Source organism: Triturus cristatus, chromosome 7 (assembly GCF_964204655.1).
Source record: "Triturus cristatus chromosome 7, aTriCri1.1, whole genome shotgun sequence".
In the NCBI taxonomy this organism is placed as follows: Eukaryota; Metazoa; Chordata; class Amphibia; order Caudata; family Salamandridae; genus Triturus; species Triturus cristatus.
In genome coordinates, this window is record NC_140590.1 from 1,623,245,908 (window position 1) to 1,623,259,531 (window position 13,624).

The 13,624-nt window shown below is 44.6% G+C and overlaps 1 protein-coding gene across 5 annotated transcripts in view; it reads right to left on the minus strand.

Moving 5' to 3' along the window:
* The window catches only part of LOC146812555 (sodium-dependent lysophosphatidylcholine symporter 1-B-like), a 129,560-nt gene that overhangs the window by 13,466 nt on the left and 102,470 nt on the right, over positions 1-13,624 (minus strand). For all 5 annotated transcript variants that reach the window (XM_085619584.1, XM_085619580.1, XM_085619582.1 and 2 more), the window contains one exon: positions 5,099-5,242. In XM_085619584.1, the coding sequence (XP_085475710.1) occupies positions 5,099-5,242 (144 nt within the window). The remainder of the gene's footprint in view (positions 1-5,098; positions 5,243-13,624) is intronic.

The following is a 13,624-nucleotide window of genomic DNA, read 5'->3' on the forward strand; positions in this document are numbered from 1 at the left end:
TATCTTATAATGGTCAGATTTCGCTTCCACAACAATCAAAAGCTCCACCTACTGTACACATTTTTTGCAGAAAATAGGATTTACTTCACCATATTTGTTGCAAAGCTTTCATTTCCTTTTGCAATTTAAAGAAAACAAAAAAACTAATACTGGGCCCGTGACAGCCATTCTATTCTTTAAACAGGAAGGGAGTGGGATAAGTGGATTTCTTTAAAGGACAAGTAGATTTTAGTAGTATTGTGTCCCTTGGACAAATAGATTTTTCTTTATTCCACACCTGCTAAGAAGGAACCTCAAAGGTGCTGCATCATACACCTCAACCAGAGTATTCACTTTTGTTTTGACCAATTATCATGCTAACTATTGATTTAATGGAAACTTTTTGACAAAGTCCTGGGTTAAGAATAGTTTTTTTACCCATAACCCAATTACCTGAAATTCTTCAGCAAAGCCCTATTTATCCACCAAGGTGTATGGGGACCCTGAGTTTATCAGTGCTGTTACTTTATTTCCTTTCATTTCAATGCCACAATGCAGCGCCTCAATCACGACTCATCCACTTGCAGAATCATGGTTTTTGCACTTTGAAGCACAATTCTTCCATAATTTGTACTCTAACCCTAGGAAATTAACTTCTTGTACGACAGAGCACACAACACTCCACAATCCATATGTCAAACTGTTCTGAAGATATCTGGCATCACCACACCGCACTGACTAGACTAAATATCCATTTATGGATTTTTTGCTCAATGACTTTACACCCAAAACACAAACCTTTGTGCTCTGAACAAGCTTCTTGAAGATACGTTTTAACGCTGCATGCTCAATTTGACGTACTCCTCCTAACCATAGCTAAATATTTTCATGCCATCAGGTGCAAGCTCACATGCTCGAGCAATGGGTAAGGAACTTTTCCATGTATATTGATAATATTGTAACACCTCATTAACTGCTCTTTGATCATTGGCACCATGAAACCCCCACATCACGCATTACTGTTAATCACAAGATGGCATACACCTTTCTCATTTAATGATTCTACAGGAGGTAAAATGCATGACTTTACAACGCAACATTAAAACATTGTCTAAAATGCTCTACATCTTTTTCGTGGGACATTTCATACAAATAAATAGCCTTACACTCTCTTACAATTATTTTTTAATAGTTTGCCATTGATCCATCACACCTTAGGCCCAAGTCTGTTTAGCAGTATTGGGTATTATTTACAGGAATACAGTCTTCTTTATAATTGGCCTTTTAATGGGTTTCAAGCAGTCTTTTCCACTACTTTTAAAGTAAGCAGAAGAACGAAGGCTGTGAAGTGGTTAGTGCTGCCATAAGGCGCCCAAAGCGGAAAGTAGCAACAATGCAAATTAAAATGATAAACTAATAGATCAATGCTAGAAGCCAGAGCAACAAACTAATTCCAAGGGTCAAAATAACAACCTAATGAATGTAGAGAAGCGCACTATCTTCCAAAATGTCAGCAAATTGTATACTTGAAGCCAGTTCTCAGCTAACAAAGAATCTTGCTGCAACATGCATTTCTCTAACTAGTTAGAGATGTTTCAGGGTTCTAATTTAGCGTTCCCAAAACAGCACTCTTCTCATGTCATGTTCCTGCGTTATCCTGAGCTTTTTAAGATGTGCATATTAACATCTGCACATGTACAGGTTGTGACATCTGAAGCTGTGCAGATCACAGATAATTTAGCCTCTCCATAGAGCACTCACACAGATGCAGTGTAAAGCATTGGCGATGAGGAATGTGATTGGGTGCCAGTAAACTACTAAGACAACCTTGATCACATGCTTGGCGATCAAACATACTTTCACAACCATTTACACTGATGAAAGTTTGCACACTATGGGCCAGAGTACTACCATTGGGGATAGCGATTTCCAAATAGTGATTTTATCCGAAACGCAATTAGGGAACTATCATAAGAAACTTTTTTTTTTAAATTAGCGATTCCTAGTGGGTCGCAAATCAACCTACCTCAAGAATATTAATGCGGTAGGTGGCAGTGTGCAACCCATTGGTAATGATAACCATCACATGGATGGTGGCCTGCTGGTGTCATCAGACCATCATGTCTGTAAAGGCTTTTAAATAAACCAATCTTTTAAATGCCGCCTGTTTTCCTAAGGGAAAGGGGGTGCGTTTCCCAAAAATAGAATTAAACGTTTAGCTTTAATTTTTTTTAGAGTAGTCCCTGGGACCACCGCCTTCCCTTAAAAAATATTTTGTTATGATTCTCAAAGGGGACGGGGTCCCTCAGGATCCCCTTCTTGTTTATGAACAGGTTATCACTTCTTTTCAGGTGTCAGTAAAACATGAATGTTTTGTAACCGCATTTTGGTCGCAAAACATTACACATACCACTATGATTCGGAGTTTTGGCAGGGACGCCCTAAACATACCCTTTCCAAATACCAAATCGGTATAGGGTCGCAAACGCAAATTGCAATTCGTTAGCAAGTTGCTGAATCACAATTTGCTATCTTGATCCCACCAAACCCTCGTATGCTGCCAATATCTCTATTTTGCTGTTGCTTGCACTAGCTAACAAGCATTGGCATAGCCAATAGGTCTCGCCTTTGGGACCTTATAAGTTTTTAGCCATGCAACAGTTGATGCTGTTGCACCAAGGATATTGTACTGCATAACTAAATACTTCTAAGGTTCCAAAAGCTAGACCTATTGACTATGCCAATGCTTGTTAATACAGTGGTAGTGCCCGAGGCAGGCCAGGATTGAGTTATAAATCGGGACAGTTGAACTGAAGAGCCTCTTTTGTTGCCTCAGCACTGACATACGAGTTCATAATGCAAGTAAGCACTGTTCACAGGGATGCTGAAGAGGGGATGCAGGGAAGGGAACGCGTACTGAAGAGGAAGAAAGGCATGCATGCTGGAGAGGGGGAGACAGGGAAGGCATGCAGAAGAAGGGGTCAGGAAAACATCGCTGAAAGGGGGGGCAGAGATCAACAAGTTGACAAGGGAGAGCAAGGGTGAAACAGGCAGTGGAGGAGCAAGCACGCGCGAACTAAGCTAATTGAAAACGCGCCGCTGCACGACAGCTCTTTTCAAGCACTCTGAAGGTTTGGTTCACACAGGACAAAAATAATCCACAGTTTAACATGTCAGCACTCCCAGCAGAAAAGAAAGCAGACATCTTATGCAGGAAGGGGTACACAGCACTGGCTATAGTGAAAACTGGGCTGTCCTTTGTTCTTGACACCCATCTTCTACCAGGTCTCCAGCTTTGCATAAGTTTTGGGTCAGTGTTTGTGACATGTGCCTACGAAGTGGTGTTGTCTGCATGTACGTGTTGTGTGTGGTAGAGATGGTTTGCAAGTAGCATTTTGTGTGCGTGAGATGACGGTGCTTTGTATCCCTATTCCTGTGTTGTTGTGCTCATGTAAGTGTAAGGTTTGTGAGTAGCTTTTTGTGTGTGTGAATTGACCGTGCTTTGTAGCCCTATGACTGTAGTGTGGTGTTTCATGCATGTGTGGTGCGCTGTTTTGTGAGTTGTGCATTTTGTGGTCGTATGTAGTATGCGTGTCAGGGTGTGTGTTGTGGTTGGTGGGGAGTTCGCACCCCCGTGGAAGCCGTCCCCGGATGAATGCGTGCAGACAACTCTTATTAATTATATGGCAGGTCGCGGTAGCCGGGTAATATGTAGAACATTCTGTAAATGTTATATTGGGGCAGTTAAAGTTGCCGCACACATTTCCTTAGGGTGGCTTCTATCCCAAAGGCCAGAGATCGTAAATATTTGCTTTGAACTGCTCACAATAGCAGCTCTAATCAAGGGCTACTCAGTCTTTAAACAAGCGGAGCCAAAATCAAATTCAATAGTAACTGTTTACATTGATTCCGGAAAAAGTGAATTCCAGAAAGAAGGCGTCCCAGTTTCAAAAGCGCTTCCGCACCCTACACATTACAGGAATGCACTAAACAAATATATATTTAACACAACATAATAGAATGTTTCACATGTGCATGTCTAGGCGTTTCACATGGAATTGCCAAAATGCCTATTTCGAGAATGTTAATGACTAGCCAGACTCCAAAAACAATTGCCTTCATTTCGAAACTCGCAGTTCAAAATTGAGCCTTTCGACAGTGTTTTGCAAACTGAGAGGAGCAAGCACGCGCGGCCGAAGCTAATTGAAAAAGCGCCGTTGCACGACAGATCTTTTCAAGCACTTGTGTTTGTGCTGGAATCCACCTTGCGGGAGCGAGCAGCGGCGCGGGGGCCATCTTTTTTCAATAAGGGTGCGTGTCGCATGCTCGCTCTCGCAAGGTGGATACAAGAATGAGTGCTTGAAAAGAGCTGACCGATTCCTAAAGGTCACTCCTAGAGCACCGGTGCACGCTACGCTCTAGGCGAGACCTAAAAATTAACAACTTGGGCAGATGTGACAATGGCGGCCCAGTTAAAGGCTGGAAAACTGAAAATGCTTGCAATACAATAAACAAACCCTGTTAAAAGGTATATTGAACCAATGTGGTTAAAAGAGCTGAGGACTCCTTCAATGACCCTCATGAGTCCCTTCTCCCCAGTATTGTAACTTTGTGCTAACTGTCCCAAGCACTAGCACAGTATGCACCTGCGAGCCCACATAAGGCAGTCTGCGATTGGTAGAGCAAAGTCCCCTACACAGTGACCAATGGTACTTCCCAATCTATCTCAAAATGTGACAATTTCTAGCCTGCAAAACACGAAAAGTCCCATAAAATGATCAGGACCATTAGGTGTTCTCAGCATTACTATACACTGTCAACCCAGAATCCGTCGACCTAGAATCCTATCGCCACCACTCATATAAAAATCAGGCAGGCAGAATTAAGTATCAATCTTCAGTATAACTTCTAGGGTTATACACCTTCAATTGCTATACGGACTAAAAAAGTTGCACCCTAATTACTCTCTTTCTCGGTCTCTTTTTCGCTCTCTCTCTCACATCCACATTCGCTCACACTTCCCTGCCTCTAATAGACACCTGTATCACAAGCAGAGTATTCGTATCAGGCTCTAAGTCAACAGACAAAGATACATGGATGGACATAGGCAGAGACTTACTGTAGCGCGAGCGTTGACATTCCTAGTGACAGTCCTCCAGCAAATTTGTTGAAAAACACATAAAAGGAGTAGAAGAAGGCTTCAAGATTTAGGCAGTCTGGGTTCTTCACCTTGAAATCATCCACAGCATCGGGAAGCATGGACCTGGGAGAGCAAAACAAAAATGAGGGAATGAGGCGATAAAACACAAGGTTGGAGCAACTATCAGAGAAAAGGGAAATTTGCCAACAGTGTCAGATGAAGACTTGCGCATTGGCAAATCATAAGGTATCCTGACAGGTCAGTTCCACTGAAAGGGCTCTGGGAGACATACAACTAACTGACTCTTCTTTATCCATACAGTCTCACTGGACTCTGATCAGCTCTCTTGAATTCCTTAAAGACAAGTGCACCGCTAAAGAGATTGTCTATAAATGGCTGGCGGGGCATGCTAAAACAATCGTCTTCCAGTGCAGCACAGAACACAATATGGCAAGTTAATATGCTCTCACATTTTGACTGAAAATATGACACTACATAAATACAAGAGAAATTGAAGTTTACTTAGAGGAATTAAATTTGACAAAACAGATGGGTATATTCAAATATCAGGGCACTTTCCCACAGGTGTACCCAAACGCACAATATCACACAGTAGGCATCTCTATCCACTGTGGTCCACTCTATGGGAAATAGCTATCCTCAAGTTGCCTCTTATCCCCCAAATCCTAAATGCAGCATAAAAAGGAGGAAAGCAGAATTGCATAAAAAAAGAACGACCCGCCTAAAAGAGTGGTGTGGGGTTTTGTGTCTGATTTAGTAATAAAAGATGTGTGCAAATGTCCCGCTGTCTAACCTGGTACAATTTGTGTAGGGAAAACTGCAAGATTCTGGGTTTTGCAACTCGGAACAAGGGAGAACATGCTGTATTACTGCATGATCCCCTACTGCAAACTGTGGAATTCAGAATGGGAAGGTGACACCCACCCCCTATATGGAAAATGCTACTTACCAATATGCATCTGTTCTTGGCATGTAGAGCAGTAGAGATTCATACTGTTGCATAGATCGCCATCTGGTGTTGGGCTCGGATGCTTGCACCTTGTTGTTGTCTTGGAAGAAGTCTTTTGTAGTCACGAGATAGGTGACTCCTCCCTTGGATGATTGTGCGCATGGGCATCGACTCCATCATCAGATTGTTTTTCGCCATGATGGGAGATGATGGAGTTTGTAAGAAACAGAAAAGATGTCCATGTGAATGTATCTAAGTAAGATAAGACTGGAACAGATAGAGATTCCGGGGAGGCAGGTGGGCGTATGAATCTCTGCAGCTCTACATGTCAAGAACAGATACATACAGGTAAGTAGCATTTTCCGTTCGAGGCATATGAGCTGTAGAATTCATACTGTTGCATAGACTGTACAGCAATGTCCCCCCTAGCGGTGGTCACCTGTATCTGTTGCAGTGGTTTGGAAACGTGTCTTAAGGCCAGCCTGGCCTACAGAAGCCTGTTGCTTCGCCTGCATGTCTACACAATAGTGTTTGGTGAAGGTGTGTGTAGTAGACCATGTCGCTGCTTTACAAATGTCTACTAGGGGAATGTTCCCTATGAATGCCATGGAAGCCCCTAGTTTGCGTGTTGAATGCGCTCTCGGGGGAACTGTTAAAGTGCGTTTTGCCTTCTGGTAGCATATTTGAATGCATTTGACTATCCACCTGGCAATTCCAGCTTTGGAGATGGGATTTCCTTTATGAGGTGGAGAGAAAGATACAAACAGTTGGTTTGTCTTTCTAAAAGGTTTAGTCCTGTCAATGTAATAAAGTAGAGCCCTTTTGACATCAAGTGTGTGAAGAGCTCTTTCTGCTCCGGAGTCTGGGTTTTGGAAAAACACTGGTAACTACACAGAATGGTTAAGATGGAAAGCAGAGATTACTTTGGGAAGTAATTTTGGATTTGTTCTAAGAACCACCTTGTTACGATGTATTTGTAAGAATGGTTCTTGTATGGTTAAAGCCTGGATTTCACTTACTCTCCTGAGTGAGGTGATTGCGACTAGGAAAGCTACTTTCCATGTAAGGAACTGCAATTCACATTTGTGTACAAACTCAAATGGGGGACCCATGAGTCTAGTAAGGACACTGTTTAGGTTCCACACCGGAGAGGGTGGCAGTCTGGGTGGAATTATCCTCTTAAGGCCCTCCATAAAGGCTTTTATTGCGGGTACTCTAAATAATGACAAATGTTGTCTGTTTTGTAGGTAGGCGGCGAGGGCAGCCAGATGTAATCTTATAGATGAGTATGCAAGATTACATCTTTGTAAATGCAGTAAATAGCGAATGATGTTTTGAATGGAAGCATCTAGCGGGTCAATTTTGCTGTTATTGCAGTAAATGACGAATCGTTTCCATTTGGCTGCATAGCAAGCTCTAGTAGTAGGGCATCTGGCTTCTTTGATAATGTTCATGCAGTCAGGTGGTAGGTTAAGGTAACCGAACTCTAGGACTTCAGGAGCCAGATTGCTAGATTCAGCTGTGCTGGATCTGGGGGCCTCATCTCTCTATGGTTCTGCATCAGAAGTTTTGGGGAGACGTATCTTTTGGTGTAGAACTACTGCGAGTTTGAAAAGTGTTATGAACCACGGTTGCGTTGTTGAGAGACTGTTGCTTGAGCTTGCGTACTACTAGCGGAATGAGTGGGAGAGGTGGAAAAGCATATGCAAATCTGCCTGACCAGTTCATCCATATCGCATTGCCTTTGGACAACGGGTGTGGAAACCTGGCGGCGAAGGTTGGGCATTTTGCGTTTGCGTTTGCATGTGTGGCAAACAGATTTGTGTCGGGGTGACCCCACATGTGGAAAAATGGTTGAAGAACTTGAGGATGAAGTTCCCACTAGTGTATCTGCTGTGTCTGACGACTTAGCAGATCCGCAGTCTGAGTGTGCACTCCTGAAAGATGTTCTGCTAGGAGATGTATGTTTTGCGGAATGGCCCATCTCCAAATGCTTTGCGCTAGGTGAGACAGCTGCAAAGAATGTGTTCCTCCTTGTTTCTGTATGTAGTACATTGCGGTCATATTGTCCATGCGGACCAGGACAGCTTTGTTGAGGAGATGTGATTGGAATGATTTTAGAGCTAGAAATATTGCCATGTAATTCTAGGTGATTAATGTGGAGCACTGTTTGATGAGTGGTCCACCTTCCCTGAGTTGTGTGGTTTAGGAGATGGGCTCCCCAGCCGGTGAGTGATGCGTCTGTTAGCACTATCTGTGGAACTGGCTCTAGGAACGGCCGCCCTTTGGAAAGGTTTTGTGTGTTCCACCACTGCAGAGAGCAATGTGTGCGGCTGTCCACCAACACCAGATCTGTAAGTTGACCTTGAGCCTGATTCCACTGACGTGCTAAGCATTCCTGTAAGGGGCGCATCTGAAGTCTTGCGGGAGGGTCTATGAAAAAGCAAGAGGCCATCATTCCTATGAGCTGCATAAACACTCAAGCTGGAAGGGAGTGTTGGGGTTGAAATTCTGTGATGAGTCTGCATACTGCCTATCCTGACTGGATTGGGGTATGCTAGAGCTTTGGAAGTGTCTATTGTGGCCCCTAGATACTGATGTAGGTGGGAGGGCTGTAGGTGTGACTTGGTGTGGTTTATTGTGAACTCCAAGTCATGTAGCAGCTGAATTGTTTGGGGAGTGTGATGAACACACTGACTGTGCGATTTGGCTTTTATCAGCCAATCGTCCAGGTATGGAAACACATGGATGTGCTGCCTCCGCAAGTGTGCTGCCACTACCGCGAGACACCTGGTGAAGACCCTGGGTGCTGTGGTTACACCGAATGGGAGAACCTTGAACTGATAGTGTTGGCCGCCCACTGTGAACCTTAGATATTTCCTGTAAGCAGGGTGTATGGAAATATGGAAGTAGGGGTCCTTGAGATCTAGTGTGACAAGGAAGTTGCCTTGTTGGAGCAGTGGAAGGACCTGTTGGAGAGTGATCATGTGAAAATGATCCAACTGTATGTAGAAGTTGAAAGGTCTGAGGTCTAGTATTGGCCTGGGAGTACCATCCTTCTTGGGGATTAGAAAGTACAGGGAGTAAACCCCTGTCCCTTGAAGTTCTCGAGGAACTGGTTCTATTGCGTGCTTCTGAAGCATGGAGAAAACATCTTATTTGAGGAGCGTTAGATGTTCCATGGACATTGGACGCTGTTTGGGCGGTATGTTGGGGGGAGTTGCAGTAAGTTCCAGGCAGTAACCCTACTGGATAATTTGTCTTACCCACTTGTCTGTAGTGATGGAATTCCAGACAGGTAGGAACTGTGAGTCTTCTTCCAACCGGAGTGGAATGGTCTGGAGGGAGAGGAGGGAAGTCACTGTTTGTTAGTGGGGGAGATAGGAGTGTTGTTACCTCGGCCTCTCCCTTTGTTATTATTTCTCCTGTATCCGCCTCTGAAATATCCCTTGTTGGGGAATGTTTGTGTGGGACTTTTATAGGAGGAGGAAGCAGTGTCTGTGCTGTTTTTGGATGCACCCCTATAAAAGGAGCGACGAAAGGAGCCTCGTGTAGATGGAGACTGTAACGCTCCCATTGATTTTGCAGTCTCAGTATCTTTTGTCATTTTTTCTAAGGGTGCGTCTACAGCTGGGCCAAAACGTTGTTCCTGATTGAAGGGCTGATTCGGGATAGTGGTCTGCACTTCTTGTTTGAACCTAGATATCCGCAACCATGCGTGCCTTCGTAATAACACACTAGTGTTGATTGATCTAGATGCAGTGTCTGCTGCATCGGGGGCACATTTAATGGATGTGTTTGTTATCAACTTGCCCTCCTGAATCAGATCATTGTCTCTGGCCTTGTATTGGTCAGGTAAATGTTGCATTAGGTTCTCAAGCTCGTCATAGTGAGCCCTATTGTACCTGGCAAGTAATGCTTGTGCATTAGCTATACCCAATGATTAGCTGCCTGGGAGGCAACTCTTTTGCCTGAAGCGTCTAGTAACTTAGACTCTTTGTCTGGAGGTGGAGCATCACCGGAGGTCTGAGACCTGGCACGCTTCCTAGCATTGGTCACCACCAGGGAATTTAAGGGGAGTTGGCATTTAATGTAGATGGGATCATTAGGGGCGGGTTTATATTTTTTCTCAATCCGAGGATGGAGAATCCTGGTCCTGACAGTTTCTTTGAAGACGTCTGGAGCATGTTTGATGACACCTTTCAGCATGGGTAATGTTTGTATTGTCCTTTGTGACTGTGCGAAAGTTTCTACGAGGAAGTCTTCCTCTGTGGGGTCTGAATGCATTTGGACACCATGATATTGGGCAGCCCTATCAATGAGCTGACTAAACCCAATGTTGTCATCTGGGGGAGATGGCCTTGTTGGGTATGCATCTGTATCAGGAAGGTCTGGAGAATATACAGGGTCATTGTAGTCATCCCATGTGTCCTGTGGTATGTTAGTGTCATCATCAGGATCATTGTAAGGGTCATTATTTCCACCCCCATCCCCTAGGTCATCATCATCCTGTGGTGAGTATGGAGGAGGTATGGGAGACTTTGGAGGAGAAGGAGGATTAGTTTGAAGATCAGGAGAAGAGGGTCTTAATGGTGAAGTTGCACAGTCTTTTATCTTCACAGGCACCTCAGGGATTTGTGGGGTGTCCAATTTCCTCTTGTTCCGCGGGATATTGACAATATGGCCTGTTTTAGGGCCCACATGCAATGTTTTTTGCTTCGAATCGATAGGATCCGGACAAGACAGTTCTTCCTCTTCAGCATCTCCCTTCGGCGCCGACCTTTTCAGTTCCAAACGTGGTTTTGATTTCAGATCGGGAGCCTTAGAAGGGGTTTTCGAGTCCTTCGGCTTCGGTGTCGAGTCCGAAATCTGTTTCGGATCCGAAGGTTGTTGATGTTTCTTCGGATCCAAGGCCTTCTGTTCTTTCGGTGTCGGAATGGGGACAGCGAGAGTAGGATGGGTGCCCGCTTTTGGCATTGACTGTTTTTGGGGCACCGGCGTGCGGCTTGCTCGGTCCCAAGCTGCCGGAAGGCTTTTCCTTGGTCTTCGGAGCCCAGCCCAGAGGCGGGGCTTCTGAAGTTTTCTTTGGGTCACGACGAAGGCCTTCAGGCGATGTCCTGACTGTAGCCTTTGTTTTGTTGGGTGGGGTTGGGGCAGTGGGAGTTGTACTCACTCGTTGACCTGGAGTGATGTGGTCATCGGAGTCAGAGTCATCTGCTTCGGATTCGATGTCAAAGTCCTCCGAATCCTCTGCCTCTGGAACATCGGGACCTTCATCGAAGATGTTTTCGGGCACCGTTGAGCCATAACGTGTCATCGAGCCCGGCGATCACGGATTGTTTTCTTGGACCGGAAGGAGGCGCAGGCTTGGCAATCCTTTTCTTCGTGTTCAGGCAAGAGTCAAAGGTTGCAGACCTTGTGTTGGTCGCTGTGTGAGACTTAAGCTCCACACGGGGGCATTTTTTGAATGGAGTCCTTTCCATTCGCCGTAGGCCTGAATGGCGTCGATAGGCCCAGCGGCCCGCGTAGACGACCGGAATCGAATTAGAGTCAGCGCGTCGAAAGGCACGCGAACGAAAACAATACCGTTGAGATTGCGATGGTTTGCGCGTCGAAAAGGTTAAGAAAAACACGGTTCCGAACCAAAGCGCTGAAGTTACATCCGAACCTGATGGCGGGAATAAACAATCTGATGGAGTCGATGCCCATGCGCACAACCGTCCAAGGGAGGAGTCACCTATCTAGTGACTACAGAAGACTTCTTCCAAGACAACAACAAGGTGCAAGCATCCGAACCCAACACCAGATGGCAATCTATGCAACAGTATGAATTCTGCAGCTCATATGCCTCGAACAGTTATTTCCCAGCGTGGTTATTCTGCCCCGGTATTCGAAAATATGTGCAATTGTTCTATTGTCTAACCTGGCAGAATGAGTGTGATTTCCACATTGCTGGGTCTAAACTGGGGTGGCATGGTATAAAATGATGATGGAAGCTGCCCAAGAAATTACCAGTGGCTGAGATTAATTCAAGCATTCCATCCATCACTTTTTGTATACTTTAGTGTGGCGCCCTAAGTGGGACAGCTATGCCCAGAAGTGGGTCCCATGTACATTGTGTCACTGGAACCAAGCTATACTTGGCTGATGAGCCCTAACTAGGATGAAACTGGTCTTGAGTTGCTTGTGTTCCGGGTCAGGGAGGACCTGGCTTGGCAGTTTAGGCTGAACTGTACCCACTGGAGTAAGGTTAAGACTGATTGTAATATGGCCGGGTCCAAACTGGGGTGGCATGGTGGGCGGAGTACCCTCTTCAACAAACTGAAGGTCTGTCCGCCGGGGAACCTTCATTATGTCGACGGCGGAGTTTATTCTGTCTCCGCTGCTGACATACACTTCTAACAGCCTGACAGAGTAAGGGCCGTCAGACGTTTGGCCATCTGCCCACCAGAATCATCTCCTGCAGGTGTTGTTTCAATAGAGAGTGAAAGCTACGGCATTTCCCTTAGGCCCAAGCTTTACAAGACTTCTTCAGATGTAGTATGTATGGATTTCGGGGTACAGCTGAGTGACTCCCTCAACATTAATTGATTCAAGGGGTTTTGTAAAGTGCTTCCATGTCACCATGTATCCACTTCATAGCATTATGGCAGCAAATGGTGTTAATTGAAACAGAAGTACAGGGGGATGCAAGAAAAGAAGTTAGAAGGGGTTTGAACATCTGGTGAGAAGGAAAGGGGACGTGGAACGAACTTAGGGAAACTAGTTTTCAGATTTATATACTAACTAAACCTAAGAGGGAGGAAAATTAAATTCACATATGAAAAGGAAGGCATTTGTCATGAACCGACCAATACTTGGGGGCACAACCAGTAGGATCTCCTTTGCCCCAACAAGGCAATACATAATTCCTATTCGTAGGGCGGGAAAAGGTGTCTTTCAGTCTACTCGATGAGAAGTTTCGCTCATCCAGATTCATTGTTATGAGTCAGAAAACCCTGTGAGAGAAACTCTTATCTGCAGATGGTTATATGTAAATACATGAGACTTCACTCTGGATCCTGGGCACAGTAGACACACACAGTTGTTGCTATTTCACAATAAGAGGTTATTTATTGCGTACACCCTGCACATAAATCTTAGCTACCGGAATAATGGAAATTATTATGGTAATCTCAGCAGATATTATACAAAAGAAAATTAATATTAGAAAAACCAAATGCATTTTACCTTATGCATCCCTACTACCTGTAATAAATTGGTCATATCCCTACGTAGCCCTCACATAAATATATATGCTATAAGCCTCATGGTGGCTGGTTATTGTTTTGACTGAATAACTACAATTTTCCTAACTATTTTAAGCCAAGTCATCTGTACATACCTTTGAAAGCAGTCTTGCCTGCAGTTGGATAATGACACTCTGGCCTATCCCCTCAAGCAATCAATCTTCGTGTCTGCCCTTCCCAAATTCCAGAGTCTTCTTATATCCTTCTTCCTCCCAATGATTCTCTAGCGAGAGGAGGCAGAGCAGC